Genomic DNA, 21295 nt, shown 5'->3' on the forward strand with positions numbered 1-21295 from the left:
CCCTGTGACAGTGAGGGGCTGCGTTCACGCTCCCCTCGTCCTAAATAAGAGTGGAGGGAATTTCTTCAACCTGGAAAAGAGCGTCCCTGAGAAAACCAACAGCTCACAGAACACCTACTGGTGAAGGCCTCCCGCCACAACCAGTGCTAAGGCCAAGGTGGCCCCTCACCAGTCCCCTCCAGCACTGTCCTGGAGGCCTGAGACAGCGCTGCAGATAAGAAGAGGAAATAAAGGCATGTCTCTCAGACAAGCAGCAGCAACAGGACACAGCGGTGCACACGGAAAATCCTCAGAGAGTCTACGAAAGAAGCTACAGGACTAGTCAGTGAGTTCAGCTCGGCCACAGGACTCGGGGTCAGTGCCCAGAGCAGCTGCACCGCCGCGTCCCAGCAGTGAGGACCTGGCAAGTGAAGTGAGTCAGTGTTGTGCACAGCAGCATCCAAGTGGTGACTTCTCTATGTGTGAAGTGAGTTATAGACATAAACATAAAAGCTAAAACTGTAAACTGCTGAAAGCAAGCACGTGAGAAAGTCTTCACGACCACTGGAACAAGATGGTTCTGCACTTGGGAAAATGTTACGTTGTTTCCCCACTTCTCACCACACATCATTAACTCCAGATGGATTAAGGATTAAATCATTTTTTTTAACAGTATAATTTTGTGTGAAAAATGTAGGTAAGTATCCTTTTGGCCTTAGAGTAGGGAATGATTCTTTCAGCCACAAAACAGCACTGACTATAACAAGAAAAAACAGACTGTATGAAAGTTAGGAACGTAAATTCATCAGCCTTAAGAAAGTGAATGTAAGGTACAGGCGGAGAGCAGCTTGTAGATCTCCACACCCACCCACACCACGCATCACACACGCGTGTACGTGCACGTGTGCAAGTACGAACGGAACGACTGCCTTCAAGAACGTGTGAAGATTTCTATGAATCACAAGAAAAGAATAATCGGCCCAGCAGGAAAGCAGGCTCCACACACAAGCAGCCACTTCGCCGAAGAGGAGGTGTGTGAAGCCAGGGAGCGAGAGAAGACTGTTCTCTCGTGAGCGACCAGCAAAATACAAAGCAAACGCGCGGTGAGGTGCGTTCGGCTGGCAGAGCCTCCGAAGTGCACAAAGCCCGTGTACTGGTGAGAAGGTGGAGCTGCAGGACTTCTCATAAGCTGCTGGAGGAAGTGTACGTTGGTGTAAGCACTTTGAGGACAACTTGGTAACTGGTCTGTCAAGCTGACCACTCATGTAAACTGTGTCCTAGCAACCCTCCTTCTAGGTATAAATCTAGGAAAATCACAGATCTACACCGAGATGTGAAAGACATAGATGCATTTTTTTTGCAGTTGCAAAAAGTCTAAAACCAACCCAAATGCCTGCCAAACAAGAAAGGGTAAAGTATGGAATAATCAAATCGAGGAATATTACACAGCAGTGAAAACTGCGACCCACCACGATACAGAGATTTTAACATAACGTTAAGTGAGAGATAGGTACACACACCACAATATCCTAGTAATAAAGTTCATAAATAGCAAAACAAAACCAGCTGCCGTCCAGGGCGTTCATTAAAATGTTTAACCTAATTTAAGGAGGCACAGAGATTGTAACCACAGAAGCTCAGGTCACAGGGAGGGGTGTGCGTGACCAGGTGAGCCAGTCAGTCAACACTCTCGCGCCCAGGCTGGGTGCGGGCCCCCAAGTGTCATTATGTCCCTGCTGTTTATTTACTTATTCATATGTTAAGCATTAAAATTAAGCTTTTCTAACCTGAGCATTTTAAATTCAGGAGCACAACTCCCAGTTTTTTTGAAAAAACGACCACCCCGTGGTGAGGACTTTAAAATGAAGGGCTCACCCCCAAGTGTGCTGCCTCGTCGGGAGTGTTACCTAACGAACTGGGCCCCACAGTGTCTTCTGAGGGCCTCACGCTCACTAGGGGCGTCCCCCGTGCTTCACAGGCCCCCGCCAGCCCGGCCCCTAGTCTGTGTGCTGCTTCTCTCGAGGGTGCTGTGTTGGGCTCTGGGCTCTCCAGGCACCAAGGGGATGTCATAGAATTCCGTCCAGCTCCTCGCAGCAAAGCTAATTAATGTCCCTCTTAAATTGGCTTCGTGTCATTCCCCAACTATGGCAACGCTGCTCTCTTCCCGGCTCTCTCCTGGCGCCTGCGCACCTGGGCTCGCCTCTCTCAGAAATTGACGAGTGCCGATCCCAGCCGTGCCTGCATGGGGGCTCCTGCCAGGACCGCGTCGCCGGGTACTTGTGTGTCTGCAGCCCAGGGCATGAAGGAGCCCACTGTGAGCTGGGTAAGATGGGCCCTGGCCCTCCTGGGGGTCAGCAGATCCAGCACCCTGGCCATGGACCTGAGGCCCTGGTGTCCCCCAGCCACGGTCACCCTGTTGCAGCCACCCTTGGCTTGGAGAGGTCCCTCTCCCTGGGCTGGTCTCTGATTGGGCACTGCCTGCTCCCTCAGGCCCCTGCCAGCTCTGATGTCCAGAAGGACAGCAGTTTATAAACACTCTGCCTGCACCTCCCCAGAGACTGAGAGCTCAGCTGAGAAAAGCTAACCTCAACCCTCTTCTCCCGCCTCCTGCAGACTCTGGCCTCAGGGGCGAAGAAGGTGGGAGTGCAGAGAGGGCAGACCATACCCCGAAGCCTGGGCCAGTGCTCAGAGCCAGAGCAGGCGGCGGCCTGCTGGGTGCCTCACCGAATGAGCCCAGCACCCCTCACGCTGGGGTAGGGCTCTAAGCCCTGAAACAGAGACACTGCCCAGCAGGACGGGCAGACCCAGGATGTCCAGTGGGGCCCCTGAGAAGCCTGGGCAGTGAAGAGAAGGAGCGGCCTGGGGCGGGCTTTGTTGGGCAGATAGTGGAGGGGCAGGCGTGAGGCAGAAGTTTTGGTGCACAGGAAACCCGGGGGTCGTGTGGGGCCATGCAGGCCTGTGTGGGGCATGCAGCCTCATGTCTGGTCTCTGCAGAGACGGACAAGTGCCGGGCACAGCCCTGCAGAAATGGAGGCTCCTGCAGGGACCTCCCGGGGGCCTTTGTCTGCCAGTGCCCCCCAGGCTTCGTTGGAGTCCACTGTGAGACAGGTAGGGGCTGCGCTTGGGGGGGTCCCCCATGTGCCAGACCCTCACCCACACTCGTGATGCCCCAGACATCCCGGGAAAAACGTGTTTTCAGCAAGCACAGACCCTGGGCTGCTCAGAGAGCAGAGGGAATGGGGTGGTCCTCGTGGCCCTACTGGACAGGACCCGTGAGGGGAGGGACCCCCGGTGTCAGGGGGAGGCAAGGGCCAGGGGCGACCAAGGGTCAGGGCACTTCCATGGCTCGCCCTCTTCCCCCATCCCTCCCTCACCCCCGCCCGGCCTCCCCTGCCTTCCCTCCCCTTCTTCCCGCTGTCCTCTCCTCCCTCCCCCAGACACCCCCCTGCCGCTCTGGCCGACTCTCTGGGTATTCTCCAGAGGTGGACGCCTGTGACTCCAGCCCCTGCCAGCACGGAGGCCGGTGTGAGAACGGCGGGGGCGCCTACCTGTGTGTCTGCCCAGAGGGCTTCTTCGGTTACCACTGCGAGACAGGTGGGGCCCAGCCACCTGCCAGGACACCCTGGCTTGGGGTGGTGGTGGGGCCCCTGGCAAGTCCCGCGCTTGCCCTCTGAGTGTCCCCCCAACACACAACCACCTCCCCAAAGGACCACCCGTGATACCACCCCCCCACCCACCTGCACACTGACACAGGACTGACCCAGTGCCAGGACTAGGGGCACTCACTGCTGCTCTCCCCTCTCCCAGTGAGTGACCCCTGCTTCTCCAGCCCCTGTGGGGGCCGCGGCTACTGCCTGGCCAGCAACGGTTCCCACAGCTGCACCTGTAAAGTGGGCTACACGGGCAAGGACTGTGCCAAAGGTGAGGCGGCCGGGGCGCCTGTGTGGGCGCGGGGCTCCCCTCCCTCAGAGGGCCGCAGACACCCCACGGGACAGGCCAGGGGCCGAGCGGCCCCCAGGCAGCAGGTCCAGGCAGTTGCTACCCCAGGCGCTGCCCACGGAGCAGGGAGGAGCACACGAGCCCCCCGGCGGCACACGTGCAGACCCTTCAGGAGCCACCAGCCAGACACCAGACGAGGGTGCCGGCCTGCGACCAGGGCTAGCAAGGCCCAAGAGACACCCACCTGGGGGCCGGGGCTTCCTCGGCCGACAGCTGACCTCCCCACTTCCCTTGTTCTTGACCGAAACCCTGAAGAGCTCTTCCCACCAACGGCCCTCAAGGTGGAGCGAGTGGAGGAGAGCGGGGTCTCGGTCTCCTGGCGCCCACCCGAAGGCCAGGCCTCCAGGCAGGTGCTCGACGGCTATGCGGTCACCTACGCTTCCTCCGACGGCTCCTACCGCCGCACAGACTTCGTTGACCGGAGCCGCTCCTGGCACCAGCTCCGGGCCCTGGCGGCTGGCAGGGCCTACAACATCTCCGTCTTCTCAGTCAAGCGCAACGCCAACAACAAGAATGACATCAGCAGGCCCGCAGTGCTGCTCGCCCGCACGCGTGAGCACCCGCTGGACACAGCCCCCCCCCCCCCCGGGGTGGGGGCGGGGACGGCCAGCCACTCCCTCCTAGAGGGGCTGGCTCAGCACCAGGGACAGAGGACAGAGACGCTGGCGCTGCTGTGCTGGGCGGGGCCCAGCGGGAAACCTCACAGGGGAGGGAGGAGACTCAGACGCGGGAGACAGGCCACAGGTGGGGAGTGAGGCTGGGAGAGGATGCGGTGGGGGGTGCTCCCTGAGAAGGTGCCTGGGACGGATGAGCCAGCCCACGCGTGGGGTGGGCCCGAGGGGGACTGGCCAGGACCTGAGGGACAGGCGAGGTGTCCAGGGGGTGGGGATGGAGTTCAAGAGAAGGGGGCCAGCCAGGGGACAGCAGGGAGGGACCTCCGGGGGTGCTGCCCTGACTGGGAGTTGTGTGGAAGGGTGTCGAGAGAGGCTTTGGGGCACCAGCTGGGTCCCAGGGACCAACATGAGGGAGGAGGGGTGAGTCCCGGAGCATACCCATGATGGGGAGAAGCTGGGATGGGATGGTGGGCGCTGGCCCAGGGGCCACGAGACTCGGGGGTGGGGGCAGGAGGAAGGAGCGAGAACTGGGAAGTGGTGTGTCCAGGGCCCCCAGGGCAGCTGGCAGGGTGAGGCCCAGCACCCAAGGGCTCTGCTCCCACCACACCAGGTGCTGCGGCAGGTCAGGCCGGGGCAGGGTTGGCCACGGCAGCAGGTCCAGCAAGACAGGCATGGCCTGCCGGCTGGGTGAGGAAAAAAGACACTCCAAGGAGAGCACAGGGAGCACCTTGTCGGGCCCCGGGGTGGGAGGAAGGCAGGCACCCCGGTGTCGCCTGCCAGCCCTGCAGATGCCGACACTGAGGACACTGAGGGCCCAGCGTGGGGAAGCGTGAGGACTCAGGACGGGTGTGTCCTGGAGAAGGACAGCCCAGTGGTGGAGATGTCCCAGGCCGGCAGCGCGGCCCCAAGCACACGGCAGTAGGAGTCTCGGGGGCCTGAGGGAGGAGGGGGCCATCCTGGGCTTGGCTTCAGGGACTAGTGCTTTTGAGGCTGCTCGGGATGGGTCTATGGGGAAAGGTGTCTGGAAGGAAGACAGCGCCTCCTCTATCCCTCAGAGTGGGGTCTCTGCCAGAAGACCAGGGTGGGGGAGGACGCACAGGACTGGGGCAGGGCACCCCCAGGGGCTGCGGGCTCCCCTTCAAGCTCCCTCGGTCTGGGGCCCCACCCCTTCCGAGGTCGCCCAGGACTCTCTCCCGTCAGGCCCCAGGGTCGCCCAGACGGAACAGTCACTGTCCGTGCCACCCACACAACCAGCCAGAGTAAAGAACGGGCGCCCAGGGTCCACACGAGTCAGGAAGGGTGCCCCTGCCTCCACTGGCAGTCTGAACGGGCTGGGACCTGAGCAGCACCCCCAGGACAAGGGCCTGGGACATGTCCACCCACCCCGGGTCCCCAGCTGGCTGATGGACGCATTCAGGCAGCCCAGGCTGGCCGGCGCATCACTAGTACACTTCTCTGTAACCCCCCAGCACCTTCCCGAGCTGCCTCTCGTCTCGGCCCCTGCCCTCCCCTAGGGGTGAGGAAGTGTCACACATGCTGCGCACTCATTGTCCCCAGGACCCCGCCCTGTCGAGGGACTTGAGGTCACCAACGTGACAGCCAGCACCATCTCGGTGCGGTGGGCTCTGCATAGGATCCGTCATGCCACAGTCAGCGGCGTCCGTGTGTCCATCCGCCACCCCGAGGCCCAGGAGGACCAGTCCACAGACGTGGACAAGAGCGTGGACAAGTTCACCTTCGGGTAAGAGCGCAGGGTCCAGGCATCCTCGGGCCCCTCTCGCCCCCACCCTGCGGCTCCCTGGCCCGGCCCACCCGTGACCGGAGCAGGCCCAGGCTTCACTCCTGCCTTGCCTCCTCACGGGGCTGCCCAACAAAAGCAGGGACTGTGCACACGGCGAGCCCAGAGTTCTCCAATCTGAGTCATGCAGACTCTCCAAAAGGGAAAAGGCCCATGTCCTCCCCAGCCTCTCACAGCGCTGGACAGACAGACATACCAGGGAGGAGCTTCCCGCCTGAGGAGCCCCCAGTTCTCGGGCCACAGACCTGGCCTTGGTGGAGGCTGCCGGGGCCACCGGCCATGGGGCCACCACACCCCGGTGTCAGCTGCGTGGAGGAGCGCAGCCTGGTAGCAGGCCGTCCTGTTTCTCTCTCCCCGGCCTCCCCTCCCATAGGGCCCTGCTGCCAGGAAGGAGATACACCATCCGGGTGACCGCCCTCAGCGGGCTCGGGGGACAGGAGCCTCTCACCGAGAGCCTGGCCTCGGCACCACTGCACGTGTGGACCCGTAAGTGGAGCTCAGCTCACGTGGGCCCTCTGGGAGCTCTCGCCTCCCTCCAGCCCCCTCAGTCCCCTCCCAAGTGGCCGCAGAACCAGAAACCCAGCCCCGGCCAAGGGTGCCCTGAATGGCAGAGTGCTAAGAGGTGCCGGCGAGGGCTGGGTGGGCCCTCCTGCGTGAGCCTTCACACCTGTAGGCTCCTGGGCTCCTACCAGACAGGGTCACTGAGCAGGGGTGGGAGAGGCGGGCCGGCAAGGACGCCCACGCTGCCTCCCCCGTGGGCTCCATGCCGCTCCAGGGGAGGCAGCCCAGCCCACACCGCCCCCTCACCAACATGTGGGCTATCCAGGCACAGAGGGGCAGTGACCAGGGTGGAGGTTGGGCAGGAGGCTGGGTAAGGAGAGCAGGTGTGCGCAGGGCCTCACCTGGTGGTGCAGGCGGTCAGCACAGGCTCAAGCCCTTGCTCTGAACCTGGGTGCTGGGCCCCCGGCCCCTGCCCTGCCCCTTACACACCTCCCAGGAGACGGTGTGTGTGGCCAGGCTCAGGGGACGGACAGCGTCACACGGGAGCAGGCGCCGATGGGCTGAGCCCGCAAGGGTCTCACCAGGCGCCAGCAGGTGGATTCGGGGGGTGCCTCTCGGGGAAGGAGGAAGCCTGAGCACTGCAACTGCCCATCCACACCATCCCTGAGGACTGTGGACTTGTTTGCTACAACTCAGCCCGGCTTCCAGCGAGGTTTCAGCCACTGCACGTCAGGTCTTTAACCTGCATCCCGGGCAGAAGACCCCGTCAGCCCTTCTCCCCTCCCCGGTTCCATGCCTTGTCTAGGGCCTCAGCCGCCAGCCAACCTGACTGCCACCCGAGTCACGGCCACCTCTGCCCACGTGGTCTGGGATGTCCCCACCCCCGGCACCCCACTGGAGGCGTACGTCATCAATGTGACCGCCAGCCAGAGCACCAAGAGCCGCTACGTCCCCAACGGGAGGCTGGTGTCCTACACGGTGCGGGACCTGACGCCAGGACGGCGGTATCAGCTCTCGGTGACGGCGGTGCAGAGCACAGGAGGTGCCCAGCTGCACAGCGAGCCCGCACACCTCTACATCATCACCTGTGAGTGCCGCGCTGAGTCCTGGGGACAGCTCATCTGCTGTCCCCGGGACCTCACCTGGCACAGGCCACACTGCCCCAGGGACACAGACAGCCTATAAACAGGGCCGTGTTAACGTGGGAGGACTGCACGTGTGGAAAGCGGTGGTGGGTTTTCACGGACAGTCGGCTCTGGGTCAGTGAGCTGGCAGTTTGTAAAAACAAGCATCGGGTGCTGTCCCCCCAGATGGGCCCCAGGCGAGCTGGGCAGTAGACACAGGGCGTCACCCAAAACAGGCGCCAAGAGTGGGCAGTGGCAGGGCCCACAGACAGGAGCAGCTCAGGAGCACAGAGGCTCAGACGGCCACAGTGACAACGTGGGTCTGATCCCAAGTGCGAGGGAGGCCTCCCAGGTACTCTGGGGTCCTGCATGACCCCTGCTGACATTTCAAAGCTCTCCAGAAGATGGTCTGTCTGGATGGGTGCTGCAGGGAGGTGGACAGCGGTCCGAGCAGAATGGAGGTCAGAGAGCAGGGGCTTCTTTCTCTCCCAACCCACCAGCCCACCCTCGGGACACGAAGCACACTGGCTCTGAGATTCAGACCCAGCTCGGCTCCAGGCACAACCGCCAGGCTGACAGGGCCGGCTGGGGCCTGTGAGCCAGTCATGGGGAGAGGGGCTCACAGGTGGAAGAGGGTACCTGGCCCAGGGGGCTGAAGGGCATGGTTAGATGACAAGGACCCACAAAGGAGCCATGCCCTCTCTCCTGGGGCGGGCCTCAGCTGAGGTGAGTCTGGTCCAAGTGCCTGACCCCACCTGCAGGCAGAGAACCGAACCAGGGAGGAGGGCTGAGACCAGTGCCTGGACCACTCCCAGGCAACATCCAGGTTACAGCAGGATGTGGTGGGTGGGAGGGAAGGCAGGCGGGCGGGTGGGGAGCAGGGCTGGAGGGGATGGGCACAGCCCCTTCAGTTCTCATCTCTGAGCAGCGGGGCGGGACCAGGGCAACGGGAAGCCCCAGGCCAGCCTTGAGTGGCCACTGTCCCTTCCACCCGCCCACAGCCCCGAGGGAGGGTGCTGACCGACGCTGGCTCCGGGAAGGACTCCACCCCCGGGTGCTCAGAAACCGACCGTCCCCCGGGCGCCTGCCGGAGCTGCGCCTGCTCAACGACCCCGGTGCCCCTGAAACGCCGTCCCCAGCCCCCAGGTACACACATCAGCCGGCAGCCCCACGAGACCCCAGCAGGGCGCCCTGGTGGTGGGTGACCATGGTGACCCTCTTGCAGGTTCTCGGAGCTTGTGGACGGCAGAGGACGAGTGAGGGCCAAGTTCGGCCACTCGCCTGGTGGACTAGCCACTGTGAGATCAAGTGAGTGCCCAGCCCAACCCCAGCAGCCCACTGCCACCTCACCCGCCTGTCCCCAGCATGACGAGGGATGAGGCCCCTAAAACCTGGGCTTCAAGACCACCCCCAGTGCCCAACACTGCCCCCAGCTGGGGACCCAAGGGGGTTAGAGGCCCAGGGCTGCAGGGCCAGCACAGAGAGCCACGCCATCCACAGGCTCGCAAGGAGCCTCCCCGTTACGGCTGCTGGAGTTGAAGGGACAGGCTGCCAGCAGGACGCAAGAGAAGATGAAAAATAAACCTGTTAGGAGCAGGTCCGAGACACAGAGGCTTTGCCATGGCAGACAGGAGGGGGAGGAGGGGGTGTCATAGCCCCAGGGGGTGGAGGGAAAGAGCAGGGTTTGACCACAGAGGAGGCCTACGCATCAGCCAGCTGCTCAGGATGAGGCCTGCCTGGGCCCCCGGTGAACTTCACCCAGCAGCTGTGGCGGAGGGGAAGGGCTGGACTCTGCAGGGAGAAAACTTGGTTCTACCCAAGGCGGAGCCAGGACCCACCCTGATCCCACCACCCAGGCCCTGTACTCTGAGGGAGGGAAGCTAAGAAGACGGCCCAAGGCCAGTCCTGGTGCGAGGCAGCTGGCTTCGTGGTCAGTGCACTGTGGTGTCCCGATTTCTCCTAGAACCTACAGCTCTGGTGCAGCCTAAGAGCACGGAGGAGGTCCCCACACAGGTCAGCCTGGCCCTGCAGCTCCCTGAACGCAGTGGCGACAAGGACACGGAAGGTAGGTCGGCAGGAGTGGACGCTCAGGGCTGACTGCCCTCAGGGGCCTTAAGCACCTAGGTGCAGTGAGGGTGCAGGAGGCACAGAGCCTGCCCGAGGGGCCACGAGCGCCTCACCCTGGGAAGGGCAGAGTGACCCACACCAGGCAGGCAGCTGGGGAACGGGCCTGGGGGCAGCAACTGCCAAACATCCAGGGTCCACCCTGGAGAGGCTGGCCCACCGCACCTGCAGGCGGCCCCTCCCCACCCGCCCTCTGCGTGCAGCAGGGCCTCCCCCAGAGTAGTGTGCTGAGCAGGATGGCGGGAATCCCCAGAGGGGCACCTAGCAGGCTGCTACGCAGGCTCAGAGAGTAGGGCCAGCTGGGCCCCTGCTGACATTCAGGTGATGTGGGTCCTGGACTGTCCACCGGCTGAGAACCACAGCTGGCACGTCCCCACAAGACATGCTCACAGGACACCTCCCCACTGGACAGCGTCAGCAGGCACGCATTCCTTCCACAAACTCAGACCCTAGCTCTACCTTTCCTCCTGTTTCACCTTCGGCACCATGTCCCTCTGGGGGCAGTTCTAGGACCCAGTGGCCCTTTCCCCTGAGTCACCACAGGCTCAGACTGGGCTCACCCATCGGCCAGACCCCGAAGAAGGCAGAGTGCTCGGTAAAGTGTGAGTCAAGCACCCAGGACTTGGCCTCACCTGCAGGCCCCAACCCAGGTTCCCCGAGGACGCCTGTACACGTCCAGGCACAGCGCTGCAGGGTGCCTTTGCCAGCTTGGCTCCCTGGCCTCACAGCTCAGCACCCCTCACTGTGCGAGGCCTGACGTTGCCAGCAGTGTGCGGGTCAGACAGAGAGGAAGGCCGTTAGCTAAGGTGCGGTCAGAGTGAAGACACCCGCGTGGCTGGTGTTCGTAACTGAAAAAAGAAACATTTCGTCAGATCATTTGTGTTATGTCAGCCCTTTTACACATTAGATGTTCCACTTCACAAAACTCAGAAACTAGAGGGACGTGAATGACCTCTCCCGGGTGCCCTGTGAAGGAGAAATTCGAGGTGGCACCAGGCTGGCCCCAGATGTCACTGCCATCTGGTGTTTGCTCACTGAGGCACTCAGGCCTGGGGAGAGTGGGAGGTGGTATTAGGTGATAATAGGACAAAAAAAAGCTTCTACAGCCCCCAGTGCACCAAACTACCCAAGGTCGTTGGTTCCTGCCACACTGCTGGCCCGCGCTGGCCCCTTGACTTAGTTAGCTTTTGCTGGAACCATGGCACCCGCCCGTGAACAGGACCCGAGCAGAAGCCCTGGGGGAAGGCAGGCTGGAGGGAGGAGTGACATGCAGGTGTGCCCGGACGGTTGTGGGTTCTCCTTACACGGCGAGCGTCATGCCGTGTGCAGCGTCTGGACCTGCATGTCCGCCCAGCGTCCTGTGCTGTTCTGGGGCTGCGGCTCAACCACCCTCTGCTCGGAGGGCACAAGGGTTGTGTCTGGCTGTCACCAGTGGTACTGCCGTGATGGTCCTGCAGCAGCTCCGGCATGTGTGCAGGAGTAGAGGGGCTGGGCTGGGGAACGCCCGCCCAGCGACAAGAGGAGACACCATGCTGCCTTCCCAGCGGGCAGACCCATTTACACTCCTCCCAGCAGTGGTCAAGAGAGGCAGTTAGCTCATCCCTGTCTCGCCAGGTCTTTGGGTCCTGCCAGCAGCCTGGGTGTGAGGGCGCCTGTGGGGTCTGGTTGGCGTCTCTCAAGTGCTGACAGGTCACATCTCTTCCTTGGCATCAGCAAAGGTTCTGCCTCACTCCTCTGTCCACCGCTTGGCTTCCTCGAGCCAAGACCACCACCTTGGTGACTGTCTCTTTGAGTAAGGCTCGCTGTCCCGCAGGGCCACTGCTCTCACTCTGACCGTCAGTGCTTGGGCCATCCTTGGCTCTTTGTATTCCTAGAAAAGTTTATAATCAGCTCACCAAGTTCCACAAAGCACCTGTTGGAACTCTACATGGCCAAACCTCCGAGGCCCTGTGTGCCTGCCTGAAAATATGCTGATGAGCTCTCACATCTGAAGGACAGTTTGGCTGGACACAACATTCAAGGTTCAAGGCCCCTCTGCCCTTCAGTTCTTCAGACACTTGTGCACTGCCATCGTCTGCCCAGGACTGCTGCCACTGGGTGTCAGTCTTGTCCTTCTCTCCTTGTAGAATAATCTGCTCCTTCTCTCTGGAAGCTGTTAGACTTTTCTTTCTCAAGGGAAAGAATGATCCCCAGAGAGCCCCAGGCACCCCAAGAGCACAGTTAACATGCCTGATTTGTCACTGCCTCACCAAGCAGCTCTCCAGATCAGGGCTGCACCTTCATGTCCCCAGGAGACGCTTGTGGACGATTCCCAAGCTTGTAACCTGCCACCCTGGGAGCTTAGAGTGAACACTGAGGCTAGTCAAGTTCTTCCTGTTTTCCCCAACTTCTCACCCCAAGGAGGGCTTGTGGACTATCCTGGTTTCATGCCCCTGGACACTTACACAAGCGGTCTGGGGCAGCACTCAAACCTCTTTACTGTGTGATTTATCCTTCATGTAGGAGCGGCCCACTGTCCCCACCCCAGGGCACAGCCCCGTCCCTGCCCTCGCCTCTGTTCATAACAGCCTTCTCTTTGTTTTTACTTATCTTAACGTGTGTGTGTGCACACACGTGTGTGATGATAAACTCAGGATTTAGTGGAGACGACTTTGTAAAACGAGGCTACAGACAGAGCTCTGGTGAAGCCCCCCACTGCTGCTTATCACTGCAGGCTTCGGATCCCAGCTGCCCAAGCCAGGCGCAAACATCAGTCACAGTCTCTGCAGCCTGGTGTCCACGTCTACAGGGTACAGGTTGCTGACGTGGGCACACGGATTCTAAACACCGCTGCACACTTCCACGTTGAGCAAGGTTGCTGCACAGTGTCTTTGGACAATTGTTATGTACAGCGTCTAAAATTCATATGGAATTGGAAGGGACACAGAATAGCAAAAACAATCCTAAAAAAGCAGCAAGACTCACACATCCCATTGTCAAAACTTGCTGCAAAGCAATAGTAATCAAGTCAGTGTGACATTGGCACAAGGGTGGACTTATAAATCAATGGACTAGAACTGAGAGTCCAGAAATAAACTGATGCGTCTATGGCCAACTGATTTCAACAAGGTACCAAGACCATTCAGTGGAGGAAAGAACAGTCTTTTCAACAAATGGTGCTGGGACAACTGGACATCCACAAGCTAAAGAATGAAGTTGGACCCCTACCTCACACCATACACAAAAATACCTAAAAATGGATCAAAGACCTACATGTAAGAGTTAAAACTATAAAATTCTTAGAATAAAACATGGGTAAAGCTGCATTGCCTTGGATTTGACAAAGGATTTTTAGATATGACACCAAAAGCATGAGCAACAAAAGAAAAAAAAGATAAACTGGACTTCATCAAAATTTAGGGCTTTTTGTGCTTCAAAAGACACCATCAAGGAAGTGAAAAGACAATGCATAGAGTGGGAGAAAACATCTGCAAATCATATTATTTGAAATAGGATTTGAAAATATATGAAGGATTTCTAAAATATATGAAGAACTCTTACAACTGAATAAGAAGACAAATAACCCAATTAAGAATTGAGCAAAGGATCTGAATAGACATTTCTCCATGGAAGATACACAAATGGCCAACAAGCCCATGAGAAGATATTTGGTGTCACTAGGTGTCAGGGAAATGCTACTCAAAACCACAGTGAGATGCGCCTTCACACCCACTAGGACGGCTAGAATTACAAAATCAGGTAACAACAAGCTTTGGTGAGGATGTGGAAAAACGGGAACCCTTAAACTCTGCTGGTGGTAATGTACAGTGGTATAGGTGCTTTGGGGGAAAACCAGTCTGTCAGTTCCTCAAAGAATTAAACACAGGATCACATCTGACCCAGCAATTCCACTCCTAGGCATACACTCAAGAGATCTGAAAACATATGTCCACACCAGGACTTACACAGACGGTCACTGCAGCACCACTCACAGCTGCTGCAAGGTGGAAGCAGCCCAGATGTCCACCAGCGGATGCACGGATAAACACACGTGGTTTACTCACACAGTGGAATGTTATTTGACCATAAAAAGGAATCAAGTACTGATAAATGCTACAACACAGTTGAACCCTGATGCTGAGTGAAAGAAGCCAGTCACAAAAGACCACATATGATGTGATCCCATTCATATGAAAGTCCAGAACAGGAAACCCTATCGTGACAGGAAGAACGTCAGTGGGGGTAGAGGTACAGGAGTGACAGCTGGAAGGTACGGGGTTTCTTTTTGAGGTGACAGAAATGTTCTAAAGTTGACTCTGGTGATGGATGCACAGACCTGTGGATATGCTAAAAATCTATAAATTGTGCACTTTACATGGATGAATTGTGTGGCACATAAAGTCTGTCTCAATAAAGCACGTTCAAATAACAATGTTCAGAACCACGTTTTCAGTATCTCTCTCATGTAGGGAAGTGGGGAAGGGAAATGGGACAGTATATACCTATTTTCTTATATTTAAAAAGAAAAAAAACCAGTAAAAAATGGTTAATTCTTCAAGGAAGGAAAGAACGAGAATGAGGAAGTAAAGGGGATGGGGAAACATGCCAGGACTCTCTGAATGTGCCTTTAGAGTTGTGACTTTAGAAAAAAGAAAATGTTTTGTAAATAACACCAAAAAAAAAAGTGTCTAAAGCTTGAAAACAAACTGAAATAAACTTATCTGCCCATATTGACGGCATAACCACATTGGGGAAAAAAGCATCATTCCAAGTGATTTTAAAAACCGCAACCCGACTGTTCAGTTCTGGTGGGAAAACCCTAAGGAGAAAAAGGACTGCCAAGGAAAATTCAGCTGCATCCAGTGTCTTAGTGCTGGTAATGCCGGTGCCATTATTTCTAAACTGTTACCTGTACATTGTGGGATAAAGAAAATAATTACATTAATGCTACGAAGATTTTTGGCATAAAGAGAGACACAGTATAAAATCAAACAAGTTCAGTCAAACCTCTGTGTTTCTCTTTTTATTTACCTCAGTTCGTTTGAACTGGAAATACTGGTGTGAACTCATAATTTGTTTATTTTTATTTTTTAAACTGAATTTCCTAGTTCTGTCTCCTGAACAGGACCAGAGCACCGACACCACAGTAATGGTGTGCACCTCGATCACCCAGACTATGAGCTTCACATACCATTTCACTAAAGGGGACCAGGGGTCTTTGGGGAAATGGCTGATTCCAAGACTGAAGCAGAATATGGACAAAATAAGTCCAAGACATCCTTGTAAAAAAGCAAACAAGCTTTTAAAAGCAACTAGGACTGTGTCTGAAGGGCCTGCGTCTGAAGGGCACAGGAGCCGACCTGGAAGGGCTGCTGCTGGCCAGGGTGGGATGGTTTGAGCATCAAGCGCAGGCTGAAGCCCATCAAACACACAAAAGCCCGCGAGCTCACGATGAAGCTCAGAAAGAACAACGTAGCGGTCGGCTCTAGAGCCCGCTGGAGGACCAGAGTGGAAAGGAATGGAGCGTGGATCCGCCCTTGTCTGTATGGCTGTACTTCAGGGTGACCAAGTGGTGGCGAAGGAAGTGGGTCTTCAGAGGAGACGTCCCAGCTAGTGAAGGCAGAGGGGTGACAGATCGAGATAGACGTGACCCCCAGTGAGATGATGGATCTACAACCTAGATCAGGGACCTACATGACCGCTCAAAGCACCAGGTGCAGAGACTAAGAGAACTTGATTCTGGGTTAGTCAGGCTCTCCACACTGAACCAGTGATCAGTCCTCACGTGATGAAAACCAAACGTGGAGACATCACGTCTCCTGGTGTAGCCAGAGGGTCCACGATCACCACCTGTGAAGCAGCCAAAGCAAAGCAAAGACCCTGTGAGCCTGAATCCCATTAAGCCCCTCTCTCTAAGGACCGGTTTGCAGGAAACATGGAGAGGGGGAACAAGTTAATGCCACCAGAAAGCCATTTAAGTCAGGTCCAGAAGGATGGGAACTCTACAGCACAAGTGACCTCATTTCTTCAATGAATACAGAGGTGAAGAAGATTACATTCACAGATTAAAAGAGACTTGAGATACACCAAGCTAAGGCAATGTGAATCTCTATGAATCTGAATTAGAGACCAATTGTAAATGACATTTTTTAAATGATCAGGGAAATTTGAACACAGACTGATTTCTTGTGCTATTAAGGAACTACAGCTAATTTTGTAATAACAGCATTGTGCTTATGCAAATAATGCTTAACAAGTCTTTACGTATTAGACACCTGCTGACATATTTACAGGTGAAAAGGTGTCTGTGGACTGCTTTGAAATTCTTCAGCTAAAGAAGGCAGATGAAAAGATGGAAATAGACGAAACAAGACTGGCAAAATGTCAGTCACTGAAGCTGAGTGATGGTATGTGGGGTTCTTCACACCCCAGATTTTGTAAGTTTGAAATTTTTCATAATAAAAGATTTTTTAAAGCCCGTAACCCCTTTTGGCCCCTGGGGAAGGACAAAAAGACAGCTGGAGGACAGAGAAGGAAGAAGAGTGAAGCAGATACACTGAGGAAGGGGAAAGCAGCCAATGAAGAGCCCGATACGCTGGGAGGGGAAACAAGGGGGAGGTTGGGGTGTGCCGGGTCAGCCGCCCACAGGAGGTGGCCGAGGAGGGTAAGGAAGAGGTTGGGTTAGATGTGCAGGGAGACTGGCCTGCTGGTACTGGACATGATGAGGTGTGCACAATTCTTACTCTTTTGTGTTTCTCGGATTTTTAGAGTTAAAAATGAAAACAACAGCTATCTTACCAAAAAAAAAAGGGGGGGGGGGTTTACTCTATAAAGGGGAAAGGCAGGCCTACCCTTCCTGGCAGCGCCACTGACCAACCTGCCCTAGCTGCCCGCAGTGCAGTGAGGACCCCATTGGGAGACAGGGGCACAGAGCCTGCACAGACAGCTGCTGGACTCGGTTGTGGGGGGCGGGGGGGACTGCCTGGGGCTGGGACTTAGGGAGACACAGGTGGCTTGGGGACAGGCACTGGAGGATGAGGAGGGCTCTCAAGCATTGACCTCTGCATTCCAAGTAGAAGAAACCCTGTGCAGTGGGGGGGAGGGGGCAAAGTCAGCAGAAATGTGGGGTGGGGCACAGGCAATGGTGGAGCTGGGGGTCTCTCCTGAAGGCGATCAGCGTGCAAATATAACTGAAGCTGTGAGCTCCTCTACTGTGTGGCGGCTCAGCACCCAGGGTCCTGGCGGACTCTCCGCCTGCCCTCCCTCCCTCCCTCCTTCAGGGTGATGGGGTCAGGGCGGGCATGCTGAGGCCAGCCTTCTCACCTCTGCCCTCTCTGACCACCTGAAATGGGGCCATCCGCAGGGCTGGCACTGGGGACAGCAGGAGGCGGCAGCACAGCAATGCCATCAGGCCTTCTGCCGGCGCCCGTGACTAACCACTCACCACCTGTTCACAGACGCCCCCGGGAACTGCTCAGAAAACCCCTGTCAGAATGGAGGCACCTGTGTGCCCGGCGCGGATGCCCACAGCTGTGACTGCAGCCCAGGCTTCAAAGGCAGGCGCTGCGAGCTCGGTAAGTTAGGACCGCTCCCCTCACCTGCCAGGAGCAACCCAGTCCAGGACCTGGCCTCCAGCAGGCTAGGATGGGACTGCTGGGCCCAGAGTGGATTTGCCACCAGGACCTCAGACCACAAGGTTCCAGGACAGGGGCCTGGCCTCAGTGCCCCAGACTGCCAAGTGTCCAGGTAGGGAGGCTGGCAGGCAGCGAGCCACTGGGCCTCCCACTGCCCCCAAGAGCCAGGGGGAAAGGTGCTACCCAAGTAACTGGGGGGCCTGGGGACAGCCACAGAGACAGAGGGACAGCCACTCCACGGTGAGAGGTGGGATCAGTGGGCAATGGGTACTTCTGGCTCGGGGACCAGACAAGGTGGTGGGAGGGAAAAGGGCCTTGGGCCTCCCTAAGACTTCTGACTGAGGACGAGACGTGGGTGGACAGAAGCTCCCACGCCAGCCATACAACCTTGAGGCCCTTCTGGCCCAGAGATGACAGCGGGCAGGCCCCAAGGAAACCCAACCTGCAGGCCTCAAGGACCCTGACTCGGGGCGGCCTCCAGAGCCGCTGAGCGCCCCTGAAGACAAGGCCCCCAGCCCGGGAAGCAGCCAGGCCCCCCACGGGCACAGCAAGAGGGCTGCCAGGGCACCAAGCCCCTTGTCAGCAGCGGTCCTCTTCCTTTGTGCCGGCAGCCTGCAGAAAGGTGCCCCAGCCCTGCACGCGGCTGTTCTCGGAGACAAAGTCCTTTCCAGTCTGGGAAGGAGGCGTCTGTCACCACGTGTAAGTCCTTTTCCTCTGCCTTCATCACGTCGGCAGCGTGTTCCCCACCTCCCCACAGGGCGTGCACGAAGTCCTGCTCACCCCGTCCACACAGACCCCTGAGGCCCAGAAGGGACTTGCTTCGACCACCCATTCCTTTCATGAAACAAATCAGGAAACTGAGGCAGAAAGGCTGAAAAACTTGCGAGCCTGTGCAGCTGGGAGCAGAGCCAGACGAGGCTTAGAAGCCGGATCGCCAGCTCCCAGCCTGGGGCCTGCCTTTCCCACACCCCAGAGCCACAGCAGCCTCCCTTCCCTGGATTCCAGGAAGGGCCATTCCTGCTCTCAGCACAGGGGCACTTGGGTCTCAGCTCCGCGGTCTATTCTTGACGTGGTCCTGGGCAAACCACTCGCGCCTCTCAGCCTCCCCATGTGGACAACAGCTGTGGGCGGAGGGTGTGCTGAGCTCACCTCCTGGGACCTTTCCTGCTGATGCTCCGTGGCTCTGTGGGTCCTACTCACAGCCTATTTAGTCCACGAAGGCAGACGAGCACCTGCCACGTGCCAGGCGTCGTTCTAGACGCTCACACAAGTCAGTCAACAAATGGCCCGAAGGCTCGCCCTGGGAGTACTTGCGTCCCAGCTGAGGGGGACAGTACTCAGAGGCAGGAGCACGCTCTGCAGTGTTTTAGAAGGTGGTAAGTGCTAAAGGAAGATGGAAGAAACGCACACGCTGGGGCCGGGACAGCCAGGGTTGGGGGACAGGGAAGGGGCAGCCGCAGCATTCAGCACGGTGTCAGGGTAAGCACCACAGAAAAGGTGACGTGAACAGACACGGAGGAGGTGAGGGCAGCTGGGGGCTCCAGTCAGAATGTCAGCTGCCAAGGCCCCGAATCAGCAGCGCGCCTGCACGTCTAAGCAGCAGCAGGGCCAGCAGGGCTGGAGCTGTGCGAGCAAGGGGGAGTGGTGGGTGGGCTGGGGGCTCCCAGCAGGGCCTTAGAGACCCTGGGAAGGACTCTGTATTTGTCCCCTGCTGAAGGACATGGCATCTGGCGTGTCTGAAGATCGCTGGGGACAGACTGTAGGAAGGCGAGGCACGAGAGCTGCCGTGAGCCTGGATGTGAAGCCGCTCGGCACGCGGCCGGGACACAGCGGGGAGGCCGAGCGGCACTGGGCCTCTGCGTTAGGGCTCTGTGCCGTGGCAGTCTGAAGCCTTTCGACGGCGCGTCCCACCGGTGCCTCAGGCGACCCCCAAGCACCGGCTAGGACAGCCCTGCACTTGCCAACCTTTCAGCCCTTGTATCTTCAACCTGTTGTTTTTTTTTTTTTGTTTTGTTTTTTTTTAAGACGGAGGCACTGGGGATGGAACCCAGGACCCCGTGCATGCTAAGCACGTGCTCTCCCGCTGAGCGGCTTCCCTCCTCCCTCAGCCTGTTGCATCTTAAAGTGACTTACTTGTATTTCGCATCCATGCGGTCTTGCTATGTGTATCTCTGGTTTTTACTGGAGTGTTTAGACCATTTACACGTTACTGAAATGACTGATGTGCCTGGGTTTAAATCTGCCATGTTGTTTTCTGTTTTCTGTCCCATTTTATCTTTATTATTTTCTCCTTTCCTGCCCACTTTTAGATTATTTTTTAGGACTCTACTTCACCTGCACTGTTGGCTCACCGATACACTTCTTTGGAGTATTTTTCCAGAGGTTGCACTGGGATTTAAAATATGCATCTTCAGTTGATCACAATAAACCTTTAATTACAAACACCCCCAGTGTAATGGAAGCCTCAGACAACAGCAAGCCTCCAGCTCTCCTCTCATTCCCTGAGCTACCACGGCCAGAAGTTCTGCTTCCACGTGTGCTGAGCCAGTACGGCACTTCTGCTCTCAACAGTTATTTTTTCAAATGTTGAAAGTATGAAGCCTTTTGTGCTTCCTTGCACGTCTGCCATTTCCAGCACTTTCATCCCTCCGTGCAGATCTGAGACTCCGTCTGGAGTCATTCTCCTTTGCCAAAGAGCTCGCTGTGATGTCTCTTACAGCGCAGGGCTGTTGGTGCTGAAGCCTCTTTGCTCTCGTTTGCCTGACGGAGTTTTCGTTTCACCTCCATCTCTGAGTATTTGCTGAACACAACTCCCGGTTGGCAACTCTGGCTTTCTCTCTCGGCGCTTTGAAGAGGCCGTTCCTCTGCCGCTGCCTGCGCGGTTCAGATGGGAAGACTACCGTCGTTCTTGATCTTGCCCCACCGTTTGCAATGTGGCTCCCATCCCCGTGGCTGCTTTTACGTCTCCTCTTTATTACTGGTTTTGGGAAAGTTAGTTATGATGTGCTTCGGTACGTTGTATGTGTGTGTTTTTACCCTCTGGAGTTTAGCTTCTAGTATCTCTGAGTTTCTAGCTTTCATCGTATTTGGAAGGTTCTAGCCATTACTTCTTCAAACACTTTTTCTGCCCTCCACGTCTCCTTCTGGGACTCCTTTTCAGCATGTGTTAGACTGGCACTGTCCCACTGTCACTGAGGCTCTTTTCTCTTGTTTTCATTCTCTCTCGTTACTTCATTCTGGACAGATTATACTGCTGTGTCTTCAAGTCCGCCGATCCACTTTTCTTCTGCAGAGTCTAACCTACCAGTAACCCCATGCAGCAAAACATTCAGTTCAGATACTGTTTTGTCATCTTAGCCATTCCATTTGGTTCCTTCTTAGAGCCTCCATTTCTCTCTATCTTTTCCTTTACATCACTGAACACGTGGAGCAAATTTCTAATAGATGTTTTAAGGTCCTCATCTGCTATTTCAGTCATTGCTCTCGTTTCAGGGTGTTTTTCTATTCCATTTTTTTTTTCCTGTTTATGGGTCACATTTTCTT

General features: G+C 57.0%; 2 protein-coding genes across 22 annotated transcripts in view; one reads left to right on the plus strand and one right to left on the minus strand.

Moving 5' to 3' along the window:
- The window catches only part of SNED1 (sushi, nidogen and EGF like domains 1), a 76588-nt gene that overhangs the window by 48130 nt on the left and 7163 nt on the right, over positions 1–21295 (plus strand). For 7 of the 12 annotated variants that reach the window (XM_032480715.1, XM_032480712.1, XM_032480711.1 and 4 more), the window contains 14 exons: positions 2189–2302; positions 2974–3087; positions 3460–3573; positions 3787–3900; positions 4234–4530; positions 6150–6333; positions 6764–6876; positions 7697–7978; positions 9017–9161; positions 9241–9323; positions 9979–10080; positions 16412–16525; positions 17576–17692; positions 18364–18451. In XM_032480715.1, the coding sequence (XP_032336606.1) occupies positions 2189–2302; positions 2974–3087; positions 3460–3573; positions 3787–3900; positions 4234–4530; positions 6150–6333; positions 6764–6876; positions 7697–7978; positions 9017–9161; positions 9241–9323; positions 9979–10080; positions 16412–16525; positions 17576–17692; positions 18364–18451 (1981 nt within the window). Of the gene's footprint in view, positions 1–2188; positions 2303–2973; positions 3088–3459; positions 3574–3786; positions 3901–4233; positions 4531–6149; positions 6334–6763; positions 6877–7696; positions 7979–9016; positions 9162–9240; positions 9324–9978; positions 10081–12772; positions 13592–16411; positions 16526–17575; positions 17693–18363; positions 18452–21295 lie in introns of those variants that run through there. The other 5 variants (XM_032480716.1, XM_032480720.1, XM_032480719.1 and 2 more) reach the window with 4 other exon arrangements.
- MTERF4 (mitochondrial transcription termination factor 4) overlaps positions 1–21295 on the minus strand; it is a 76501-nt gene that overhangs the window by 40330 nt on the left and 14876 nt on the right. The window lies entirely within an intron of this gene.

This window comes from Camelus ferus, chromosome 5, assembly GCF_009834535.1.
Source record: "Camelus ferus isolate YT-003-E chromosome 5, BCGSAC_Cfer_1.0, whole genome shotgun sequence".
NCBI lineage: Eukaryota > Metazoa > Chordata > Mammalia > Artiodactyla > Camelidae > Camelus > Camelus ferus.